The following is a 13,147-nucleotide window of genomic DNA, read 5'->3' as shown; positions in this document are numbered from 1 at the left end:
GTCCCTATTCTATGCCACTAGTCAACAGTGGAAAATCTTAAAGAACAAAGATAGGGCAGAGGCCACGTTTGAGTATTGGAGACAAGTGTAAGATTACAGTTTTTGAGGCACATCCACTAGAACAGGGCATTCAGTAACACTGTGCTACACTACAGGGACTAAAGCAGACCACTGCATCTCCTCCACATATAGAGCGTGATGAAAGGTGGTTGGAGTCTGTCAAAAGTCCCCCAAACTCTTCAGGACAGCAACCTAAAAGACATCAGAATAAAGTTACTGTTATTTTGCCTGTTACACTCAGGGTGTCATGGTATCGGATCTAGGCCCATATTTATACTTTTTGACGCTAAACTGCGCTAACGCAGTTTAGCGTCAAAAAATTTAGCGCCGTCTAACGCCATTCTGAAGCGCCATGCGGGCGCCGTATTTATGGAATGGCGTTAGCCGGCGCAAGCAGACCGGCGCTGCCTGGTGTGCGTGGAAAAAAAACACGTAGACCAGGCAGCGCCGGCGTTGGGCAAAAATGACGTTAGGGCGTCTTAAAATGGGGCAAGTCAGGTTGAGGCAAAAAAATCGCCTCCACCCGATTTGCGCCATTTTTTTACGACGCCCAGACGCCATTTCATGACTCCTGTCTTAGTAAAGACAGGAGTCATGCCCCTTTGCCCAATGGCCATGCCCAGGGGACTTGTGTCCCCTGGGCATGGTCATTGGGCATAGTGGCATGTAGGGGGGCACAAATAAGGCCCCCCTATGCCACCCCAAAAAAATTAAAAAATATAAAAAATTATACTTACCTGCACTTACCTGAATGTCCCTGGGGTGGGTCCCTCCATCCTTGGGTGTCCTCCTGGGGTGGGCAGGGGTGGCAGGGGGGGTCCCTGGGGGCAGGGGAGGGCACCTGTGGGCTCATTTTGAGCCCACAGGCCCCTTAACGCCTACCCTGACCCAGGCGTTAAATAGTGGCGCAAATGCGGGGTTTTTTGACCCGCCAACACCCGGGCGTGATTTTTGCCCGGGAGTATAAATACGACGCATTTGCGTCGCCGTCATTTTTTTAGACGGGAACGCCTTCCTTGCATCTCATTAACGCAAGGAAGGCGTTCACGCAAAAAAATGACGCTATTTGCCAATACTTTGGCGCTAGACGCGTCTAACGCCAAAGTATAAATATGGCGTTAGTTTTGCGCCGAATTTGCGTCGAAAAAAACGACGCAAATTCGGCGCAAACGGAGTATAAATACGGGCCCTAGTATTCCCCCTTTACTCTCTCCCTGCCGTGGTACCCTTAACTTGCTAATACTAGGGACATCTCTACCTCCAAAGGGCAGGAGGGATTATCTGGAACTACAAGTTATACTCTGAGGGTACAATTAAAAAATAGAAGTTCTCTGGGGAATGACAGAGGGACTCAGAAAACATTGGGTACACTTAAAAATGAGAAATTGCAAGGGGTACTGCAGGGGAACTTGGAATGAGGCTCTTAGCCTATTGGCTCTTTCTCAACTTGGGGTTCGAGTCTACTGAGAATTCAAAAGGGTTGAGGAGAACAGCAACAGTGAGCAGCCTAGGCTTAGGCAATTGTGTTGTGGAAATCTTCCTGATCAAATTTCACATTGCAAAATGCATGTGGGGTTGCCCATTAGCTGCCTGGCATATGTCACTGATGACACATACCTCACAAATACCACCTATGTCACCTTAGCTGAGGCGGAGCCTGTCTAGACACGGAATGGAAGTTCGGCGATATGTAGAATGTCGCAATGAGTAACGTATCTTTTTATCTGTCTAGCAATGGTGGAATTAGCAGACTGAAGCAAAAGTGGATCTTGATGAGCACATTGTGCACAGTCTCCTCAGATGAAAAGACCTGAGGGCATGGAAAAACGTTGGGACAATTTCTTTGTTTACATGAAATTTCAACAGTACCTATGGTGTCATAGAAGGGTGAGTACTACCATGTCGGTGTAGAACACTATGAAAAACTTTCAGGCAAAAAGATCTTTTAGCTCGCATGTGTGTCTGGTCAAAGTTATCGACAATAAAAATGCTGTCTTCCATGAACGGAGCATGATATCACTGGATCAATTGGCTTAAATGGTTTGTGCTTCAAACTAACCAGGAGCAGGTTCTGAGCCCCAAGAGTCCATGGGATGCCACACCAGATGGAACAAGGTTATTAGGCCTGTCAGATACCTCTTGACGGACAAGCTACTTACCTTCAGTAAATGCTTTTGCTTTGGTATAATCAAGGTAGAATGCCAATGCTCTTTTTGGGTCCTGGCAGTGAAGTCTCTCCTCTTGCTTAGAAGGAGGTGGGGTGTAAAAAGTAGGCAAGATGATGGATTGGCCTAAATGAAAAGACGCGATCACTTTTGGCATAAAGAGGCCCTAGTGCAAATCACCACTTTGTCAGGATAGATAGAAAGGTAGGGTGGCTTGTATGATAAGGAATGCAGCTCACTTACTCTGTGTGCAGATGTAATTGGCACAAGGAAGGCCGTTTTCAAGGTGAGAAGCTTAAGGGGACAATTGTGGAAAGGCTCGAAAGGAGTGCACATCAAAAAGCCAGAACCAAGTTCAGATCACATTGGGACGTAATGAATAGGGATGGAGAGAGGTGTGTAAGACCTTAGAGGAACCTATAAACAATAGGAGACTTAAACAAAGAAGGTTTATCAGGGAACCACAAAAAAGCAGAACAAGCAGGCAAATATCCTTTAAGAGTGCCCAAAGTAGAGTCCTGCTGGGCAAGAGAAAGAATGAACAATAGGACCTCAGAGATAGGGTCATAAATGGGGTCAACAGACTTGTCTGTGCACTGTACCACAAACTTCTTCCCAAGACATGCATATACTGTTTTAGTGGAGGGACGCCTGGCTGTCAAAATTACGTTACAGACTTTGGGAGGAAGGTCAAAATATGTCAACTGCCGCCACTCAATCTCCATGCAAGAAGGCAGAGAGTGGACATGTTCGGGTGACAAACCTTTCTCTGCTGCTGCAACAGAAGATCTTCCCAAGGGGAGGTCTGATCAGAGGATCAATGGACATGTTCAGTAGCTCGGAATACTAGATTCTCCATGCCCAGTCCGGAGTCATAAAGATTACATGGGCATGGTCGTTCCTGATCTTCTTGAGAATTCAGGGTAGAAGTGGTGTGGGAAGAAAGGAGTACAGGAGGCCTGAACTCCACTTGAGACGAAACGCATCTCAGAATGATTGCCACCTTGGAAACTCCAATGCACAAAATGGCTAGCATTGTGCATTCTTGGAAGATGCAAACAGATTTAACCAAGGCTCTCCCCAGTGCTGAAAGAGACCTTGCGCCACCTCCGCTAGGCATTTTCGGCTGAGTTCGTCCACGCTGACATTCAGAGAGTCTTCCAGATGCTGTGCTACTGGGGATATGCCCTATTGTTCCAGCCACATTCAGAGGCGCACAGCCTCCTAACAAAAGGTCCACAACCCCACCCCACCTTGCTTGCTGCAGTACCACATGGCAGTGATGTTGCACATGAACACATGCACCATCTTTCCCTTGATAGAGGGAAGTAAAGCTTTCAATATCATTCGAATTGCATGGAGCTCCAGCATGTTGATATGGAGACACACTTCTGGCGGAGACCAGATTCCTCTGATCGTCACCTCTTCCCAGACGGCCGCATCATCCCAGGAGTGACTCATCTGTCACTACTGTCAGATCTCGTTTGGGAAGAGAAAGGGATCTGACTCTGGCCCAATCACAGGTTGTTAACCAGCAATGCAGATCTTTTGCAGTTCCCTCTGAGATCTGGATCATGTCGGAGAGATTCCCCTGATACTGCACCCACTGGAACTTCAGATCCCACTGTGGAGCCTGCATATGCCATCTGGCATGTGTCATCAGCAGGATGCAGGAGGCCATGAGGCCAGCAGCCTCAAAGCCATTCTCACTGAAATCCAGGATACAGGCTGAAAGATCAGTTATCATAGCCTGGATATCCTGGACTTGCCTCTCGGGAGGATAAGCAGAAAACTGCACTTCGTACAGAACAGCTCAGATGGAAGGAATAGCCTGAGAGAGAGTCAGGTGTGACTTCGGCATGTGTATAGTGAACCTCAGTGAACACAGGAGGTATGCCATAGTCTGGAAGTGGGAGACAACATTCTGGGACCCGCTCGCCTGCAACGGCCAGTCGTTGAGATAGGGGGAAGCCTGAAACCCCTGATCTCCATAGATGAGCGGCGACCACACTATCATCTTGGTGAATACCAGAGAGGCGCTGGTAAGACCAAAGGGGAGCACGGTAAACTGAAAGTGGCCATGGCCTACTGTGAACTGCAAGTAACGTCTGTGGGCAGGCAGGACAGGAATGTGAAAATAACCATCTTGCAAGTCCAACGCTACCATCCAGTCTCCTGCGTCCAGGACAGACAAGACCTGAGCTAATGTGAGCATCTTAAACTACTCCTTGAGGAAGAGACTGAGGAATCAAAGTTTTAGAATATGTTGCAGGCCCCAGTCCTTTTTGAAGACCAAAAAGTAGCGGAAATAGCAACAACAACCTACTTCTGGCACTGGAACCCTCTCTATGGGTCCCTTGGTCAAGAGAGCCCTAACTTTCTGGCGGACAAGGGACAAATGATCCTCTGTCATCCGATCATAGGATCGGGGCATGGATAGAGCGGTAGTCTCAAAGGGGAGAGAGTAGCCCCTTTGGACTATCTGCAAATCCCACCTGTCTGAAGCGATGGATTACCAGTGTGGCAGATGAAGGCACATCTTGCTGCCAGCTGGTCCTTGGTTAGGGGGGGCAGACTAGGAGGGTTTAGAGGATGCAGCGGAGGAGGGCGGCAGACTGACCAGTCTGCCGGCCACCTAACTCACAAGTTTGGTGGGCCCTGCGCCCTCGCCACACAGAGGCTAGGCAGCATGTGTGCCATGGTGGCAAGCCGAGAATTGGTGCGGTTGGAGTCTCCTTTTGTAGCCACAAAAGGGGCAAAAGGCAAAGTGCAGGGACAAGTGACCTCTGAGAGGCCCAAGGACCAGGTCATAGCACAATAATTCTTGAAGCACTCGAGCTCCTAGTCTGCCTTCGCTCTGAAGAGACAGGTGCCATCAAGGAAGCCTAGATATCCCCCAAAAAGGCAGACATCCTCAGCAAGGCGTGGTGCCTTAGGGCCACTGTTGTAGAAACTGCTCTGCCTAGCAGGTCGATTGTGTCAAGGTCGCAATGAATTGTGAACTTTGCTGCATCTCTCCCATCTGCAACAGCCTGAGAGAGTACAGCCCGGGCCTCCTCTGGGATCTGTGGAAGCACATGTGCCACCATATCCCACAGCATGTGGAAATAATGTCCCAAAAAGCATGCAGTGTTCATGGACCGCAATGCAAAGCTGGTGGTAGAAAACATCTTCTTCTCAAATGAGACCATCCTTTTGGATTCCCTATCTCAGGGGAGCAGTAGTGAATGTGCCTTGGGAGGTAGAGGCATGGACCAACAATCTCTCAGGGGTTGGGTGTTGCATCAAGACACTTGGGTCCCCAGGTGCTGGGCGATGGCGGTAGGCAATTATCCTGTTCACAGGAGCCCCTATGGTGGGTTTGGACCAGGTCCCAGTAGGACACCAGTGAGGGCATCACTGAACAGGAGAAGGGGTTCTGAGGTGGATGTTCCCAGTTGAAGCACCTTTGTCAAGAGATTAGTCTTGACGGCCACCGAGGGTAGATTAAGGTCCAGGACCCTCAGCGCCCTTCTCACCACCATACCATAAAACCCCCCTCCTCCATAGCAATGGTAGTAGGGAGAAAGCATGCCAGTATTATCTGGAGAAGTGTCCAATCCACTGGCCTCACCCATGTCCTCACGCCAGTCCATTTCAGATTCATAAAGATGGTATTCTAAAGGTTACAGCAACCCCCTCTCATTCATCCCTGAGGCCTAGCCCAGAGAAACAGGGCTGAAGATCTGGGTGAGGAGGCAAAGCTCCTGTCGGAGTTGTGCGATACCCATCCAGCTCCGTGTCGGAGTTTGATATTACAATGGGCAAAGTGCTGCCCGTGGGCATGGATGGCGCCGGCAGCATGGGTGTCAGGGAAGGTCGAAATGTTACGACCGGTGCGGGTCCAGATCCAGGAGTAGATCCCTTGGAGCCCCTCGGTGCTGGGGCAGGACACACTACCATGGAACCCAAAGGGGCCCCCTCCAACCCAGTCGGTCTCAAAGGCACTCCAGCAGAGTTGGACTGCCCAAAAATTAGGTGCATGGCCTCATAAAATTCTCTAAGCTGGGCAGGGGTCGCTCTGGCTCCTGGAAATTTGGGGAGGCGTGGAGTCAGCCCAGTTACAGGTTCCGTAGAACGAGGCATTCGGCGTCAATGCTCCCTCAACTCGTCGGCCGACAGACAAGGAGAAGTTGAAGAGCACTACGACTTCTTGGATTTTTTTCCCATGCCCGACTCACCTGATTGGCCCGAGGACTTTGAATGGGACAACGGCAACTTCAGACTCTGTGACCAGTCCTGGGACCATCCTCTTGACCAAGACCTCGAGCTGTGCAGAGTTACGTGCCAGGCCACCAACAGCTGTAAGGACCGCTCTCTCAAAGCCTTCAGATCCATAGCCCTGCACTCAGAGCACAAACTCAGGCAGCGGACACGCTCTAAATGCCACAAACACCTGAGGTGCGGATCCGTTACAAACATCACCCGATGACAGGAACTGCAGGGCTTTAATCTTGTGTTCATAGAAGACATCCTCGACACCAGGAGAATAATTCTTTTAAAAAATTGACTATGTGGTAGCTCTCTTCAGATATGCGCTGGCTCATGCAGAAAGGAAATATCTGGCATCAACGTGCTTGGGTGGCACCTATTTAGGACCCACAACATAATTTCCAGTGCAGACGATGACAGACAAGGAGCCGATCTATGCCACCTGCCGGTGCACAGGGGTACTGCTCACAAAAATCTTCAGGATCCAGTCTGACACCTGAGGAGAATTCAAGAGTAAGGAATCTGCAGCTAGAAGTCTCTATCAGATAGTTTTGGTAGTCATTTTGAAGGACTCCCCAGGAAGATCCAACTGCATTCACATTTCTGCCAGGCCATACAAAAACACACTACGACTACGAAGTTCAGTGAGCAGTTGAGTAGGTTGATGCTGTCACTAGTGTCATTGACAGAACCTCAGCAATTGCTCTTATACTAGGTTCTGGTGGAGGACTTCTTGTCAGCAACCAGGACTTATTAGCATGAACATGATATACTAAAAAGTCAGCTCCTCAGGAATCATGTACACATATGGACGATGACAGAGAGGGGAGCAGCTCCTCAATGGACAGGAAGTATTTCCCCTTGGTTTTATGATGCAGTCTCTCAGAAGTAACTGGAGCAAATCAGATGAAAAAAAATTGACAAGGCCAGGACCAAATGGATGACTGAGTGCCTGAGTGCTCCCATAGCCGATGGTCACAAGGACACTTAGTATCAGAGGGGCTGGAGAGAAGGCGTATGAACCTTTCCCCAAAAAAAAACACATAAGGGCATCTCTTAAGGATTACAGCCTCCTGGCTGTCCAAGGAGAAAACTGACTGCACTTTCTATTCAGAGACATTACATAGGCATTTGTGGATAGAGGACAAAAACCTTGACAATGTGAGTTATCTTAATTTGATTTATATAGGTTACAGAAACCATAGGTCTCAGGTGCTGTAGAAGATAAACATGTGACGCAGGATTAGGCCTACACAGAACTACTTCTGGATCCAGCCTCACACCATGGAAGGTTCCCAGGGTGAGAAATATCCAATTAGAATTTTCTGCCAGCACTTCATGCTCTTAACAGAGATTTTTGTTTTCTTTTTTTTTGTTGGGGAGTTCCAAAAAGGGTCTTTAATATTGAGTGGTGAATATCCATCTTTCATGCATGAAGAAGAGGGAGCAGCCATCTCAGATTATACTGCCATAACACCTCACTTCGAATCTTCTTTGATTCATTTCACTGAGTATGATGTAGAGGATTCATTACCTTGCATCCCCATGACTGTTGAATATTGCATTTAATTTTCTCTAAGAGATTCTGTCACCTGCACTTTAGAAAACAGACACACATATATGTGCCTGTCTGGAATCATCACAGCACCTTGTATAAAACTGTATTTTGTTTATTAAAAAAAAAGAAAAAGAAAAGCAAAGAACAAATGTGTTAGGGACATACACTGAAGTCTAATATAGGGAAAAGACTAGTGTTTAAAATATAAGAAAAAGTAAACTGGGGCTATAAAAAATGAAAGTATAACTCTCTGAGTTGCAACACTTCATGTATTGTATCATTTAGTTGGTCTACTATAAGAGCCCGGTGTCCAAAGATTCTGCTTTGATGGCAGAAAAAGCTAACCTAATACCTTACACTAAACCAGGAGCAGGATTTAGGAAAAAGGGTTTGGTCTGCTACCTGATCTTTAATATTAGTGTGGACTATGTAACAGCTATGGCTAAAGATGTCAACTTGATTCTCACAATAATGGGTAGATGTAACATCAGCATGGTACTTTTAGGATTTTATTGGCGCTCAGCCTTTAATATCAAAGTTATAACATTTCTAATTAGATTATCACGTAGAATCAGGGAAAAGATAAGGGGAGGATGAGGAGAAGCTGAAGATGGGTTTAGTGGGTAAGAACCATGCTAGGGAAAGTCAGTTCCATGTATTAAAACAACACCATTTTCTTTGAAGCAACTTTGCGCAAGTGTTGTATATTGAAGGTTTACTTGTTTTAATTTTATTTGCCTCCTTGCAACTCCTTGTCATTTTATTGTCATGAACTAGGTTTCTGGTTATTGGGCTGTATTTTTCTGAATTGTCAGTGTACATTTCCAGTTTATTTCTAGGATATGTTGTTACCATTTTTAAATAACTTTGGTGAATTGGCCACTCAGTGGCAGTGATATTAATGTCTCATTTGGTATTATATTGATGCTGCGCTTCTATGTTGACCCTTCAGTAATATCTTCCAATATTTCTTTTATCATTTGTTGCCATGTGTGTGCGATATGGGTGGAGTGTGGAAAATCTCATCAACGAAATATTATATTTACAATACGTAGTGGTCCAGTTATGAGAAGTAATGGTATGCAATGGTAGAGTATACCACATGTATGTGTTTTGAATAGTGCTAGGGATGTTGGCGTGAAACATACCAAGAGCTGAGCGGGTGAAAACTGATTTATATATTATTTTCTGCATTGCTGCATCTCCTGCCATCGTTTTATGTCATTCCCTACTAAGGATGAAAGGCAATGATGATTTTGGCTTTGGGTGCATAAATGCTGGTTACCAGGGCAATATGTGGGATATGAGTGACTGGATGACAGAGCTTGCAAGGTTACACCAAACTCATTTGTTATACCTGCTATAAGTATGGCTGAGACAAATATAATGAATTTATCCATTGGACAAGATGCTGAGCAATGAGCTGGACATTAAGAAAGAAAGCAGAGGAGAATGAACTAATGTGAATGGGGCATATGGGCAAGGGCAGAAGAGCCATGACACTGCAGTCTCCTGACAACTGGGGTTTCTACGTATTATGCTAAACACACTGCTCAAGGTGGGTAATTCAAGAAACCAGTTGAAAAGTACATGGACCAAGATATGAACGACACTCAATCTCTCATCTACGTATTACTGAAGTAGTTTGCTGGTCCATCTGCAGGTATATTCAGCCCAAGTGGAACTCAAGCCTAGCGTGGACTTGCTTAGCAAAGTGACACACCTTCCACAAAGCTCTGGAAAAGGTAATTAAGAGTTCTCCTCTGGCATTCTGCAACTATGTAGAAGAGTGTACATTTCTCACAGACTACGCTTATTTCAGAGTTGTCTTTATCATTAGGTTAATGCAGAATGGAAACTGAACATTTGACTTCCAAAACTAGAGCTTCTGAGCTAGAAGTCACACTGAGTACGAGAAACAGTGGGTTCATCACAATGTTCAACAGTAAAGGTGTAGTTAACAGAGTTAACATAATGCATATCTAATGCACAATCTACACTAGGGACAGCAGAATACTGAACATTAAATATCCAATCGTCTGGATCGTTGCCATCAAGGCACCAGTGTCATTCCTGGCATTAAGCGGCCGTTTTCTTCAAAGCTACCCATACAGCGAATCAATGTGCATGCAGATATGGGGAGAGGGACAAAATATATCCAGCGGCACGCATCTATGAAAGCAATGAACACACATTTCTGTGTAGGACGGACATGTGCTGAGAACACTTACTTTAAAGTCAGCTTTGCATTACAGCCAGAGCAGGAGAAGCAGTTGACACACCAGGCTTTATTCAGAGCAGAGACCACTATAAAAAAAAACAAGTCTTTCAAAACCATACAACTCGACAGGGCTAAGCAGCATTGAAATAAACTAGAAGACATTTATTAGCCAGTGTGGAAAGTGATTCACTCATATCTAAAGAGAGGATAACAGGAAAGAGTAATTTAATCTGGCAATGAGTCAAGGAGTCGACAAAAAACACCCTGCAAGCAACTTAAAAGATAAAGGGCGAGAAGTACTAACATTAGGAATTCCGATTTCCTAATTGCGATTCTCTCCGAATTGCACTTAGGAAATCCGTATCGCTAATGTATGAAACTCTTCTGAGTTTCATTAGCGATTCATAGTAAGTCGCAAATAGACATACCTTATGCATAATGACGTAGGTGGCAATTTGCGATCCATTAGGAATCTCAGCCATCACAGGAACGGTGTCCTGCTTGAGTCTGTAGACCACCAGGTCTGCGACTGTTTTTTAATAAAGCAATTTTTTAACAAACCGGATGCTTTTAAAAAGAAATGAAAAGTTTCATTTTTATTTTTCAGGAGTTGGCAGTGGTCCTTGGAACCTCTATCTGCTTTTAAAAATGTTTTTTTAAACATTCTCAACAGAAAAGGGGTCGAAAGAGGACCCCTTCCCATTTGCAAATTGATTGCCACCAACTTTGAGTTTGTGGTAATGTGCAAATCTTTGGCGACCGTAATTTAACTGTGAAACATTCATACATCTCATTCTGCTTCTGAATTTGGAAGGGACGCCCTAAACTCACCCCTTCCAAATACCAAATTGGTATGTATTCACAATTCCAAACTGCGAATCGGTAACATGTTAACCAAATCACAATTGGCATTATTACATACCAAAATGTATTTTTCTGGTCGAAAACTGCAGTTTGCAAGCAGAAAATGCTTGATATGTCTGGCCGAAAGTGCCAGCAACAAGGCAAAATCACATGCCAAACTCTTTAAGAAAATGCAGCGTCAACAGCTCAACAAAGGTTGCATAAGCACTTTACGGGGTTAAAAAATAAGCCGTGTAGATTAAGCTAAAATAGGCGCAAATGGTATCGGAGTTTGTTACAGTACTAGCAGAAATGTAAAATCAAGCTTAAATCGTGCTCACCACGTTTATATTTGCATTTACCACCAGACTTTAGCTGATGCATCTGTGAGTGACATTCTTAAAATTACTGTCACGTGAGTCAATTCAATTCAATTTCAATTCAAAACAATCTTTATTCGGATTTTACTCCATAAAAGAGAAAAAGAAAAGAAAAAAGAACAGTCTCTTTAAAATAAAAAAGATATACAGTAAAAAATTATCCAAATACATTACTAATAAAGAGGGTAAAAATCTTTGTTGTGACAAATTATGCGATTACTCATTCTCATATCGGAGTTTTTCTAAATAGGACAACTTTTTCCTCTGCTCAATTGTATGTAAAATAAATTTTATCACTGCTTCGCATTTCTCATTCGTATCCAGTTTAAATAAATAGTTAAAAGCTTCTCTGCAGTAAAATAACTTATTAATAATAAAAAGTGGTTTTAAGAATTGTTTCCTAATATCATAATAAAATTTACAAGATAAAATAAAGTGTGTTGTAGATTGTGCAAATCGTCCCACACAGGGGCACTTCGGTAGGCTTTTACTCCAAATTCTCATTTTTGGGAAGGCTACCAAAAAATGCAACATTCTAAAACGTAATCGGGTCAAATAAAATCTATGCTGAGTGTTCACAACTGTCAGTAAATAATTTGGTATAATCTCATTGTTTTCGATCATGTAAAGAGCTACCGTTGATTTCATGCATTCTCTGTTTCCTCTTTCGCTAGCCCTCCAAGCCATTAAATGCTTTTTCAGTTCTTTCTTGCTAAATTGGAGAACTATGCCTGGGTTGTCTAAGTTAGGTGTTAGATTTATACCTCTCAATAGATCTTTTAAGTGCATGAACCATGGGATTCTGTCCCGGTGTTCTAATGTAAGGCAATCTTTAATAATCTTTCGGGTAAGATGCGTCCCTTCTTTTGACCAAATACCATGCCAAGCCGACAACGCATTTATATATATTGAATCCTCCACGTAGGGACTACCCAATTCCTTATGTACCATGTATGTGGAAGTGGTATTTGGGACTGCAAGTAGTCTGTTAAAAAATTTGTCACGTGAGTCGAACTTGCATAGGCAAACAGCCTTTGAAACGCCTGTAAAGACGATTTTGCCATTCACATGAGTTTACACTCGTAAAAAGATTTACTCGTCTAGTTTTTGTGAGAGTAAAACGCAAGTGTATTTTCTAAGGTGAGAATGACCTAAAAATTCAGTAATAGCCACACATTTTCCTCAGCCTATTCCCACCATGAAATGGTCGGAGATCTACTCCTGTCAAAAGCAGCGCTAAGTCCATTACGAGGGTGGGAATGGAAAGTAAAACCCCTTAAAAACGGTAGCCGTGTAGGAAAAACTATCTCTCCACGAGAAAAAAATATTTTCTTAGACGAAGGAAAAAATAGCCTGGGAAACTCCACTTACGGAAGACATTTATTCAAGCAAACTGGTTCTTTACATACCACAGATATTCCTCTGCAGTGACGTAAAATGGAAATTCACGAAGGTTTTCCAGGAGCACTACTGGAAGTCTGCAACTCTCCGAGTTCCCCCGATGTATTTTTGTCGAATTGTGAATTTTCACCAAATGTAGAAGTAAATTCACCGGTGTAGATTTAGGATGTTTTTTAAAAGAATTTGGCCACGGAAGTATGAAACGGGAAATCCAAGGGATGAGAATGCTATTCCTATTTTGCAGACCTGGCACAAATACTGAGATGAT

The 13,147-nt window shown here is 44.4% G+C and overlaps 1 protein-coding gene across 1 annotated transcript in view; it reads right to left on the bottom strand.

The window, feature by feature from the left end:
- Positions 1-13,147, bottom strand: part of LIMS2 (LIM zinc finger domain containing 2) — a 360,835-nt gene that overhangs the window by 15,768 nt on the left and 331,920 nt on the right. Inside the window, exon 9 of the mRNA XM_069213748.1 lies at positions 10,266-10,341. Coding sequence (XP_069069849.1) covers positions 10,266-10,341 — 76 coding nt within the window. The remainder of the gene's footprint in view (positions 1-10,265; positions 10,342-13,147) is intronic.

This window comes from Pleurodeles waltl, chromosome 11 (assembly GCF_031143425.1).
Source record: "Pleurodeles waltl isolate 20211129_DDA chromosome 11, aPleWal1.hap1.20221129, whole genome shotgun sequence".
In the NCBI taxonomy this organism is placed as follows: domain Eukaryota; kingdom Metazoa; phylum Chordata; class Amphibia; order Caudata; family Salamandridae; genus Pleurodeles; species Pleurodeles waltl.
This window is presented reverse-complemented; position numbering and strand designations above follow the sequence as displayed.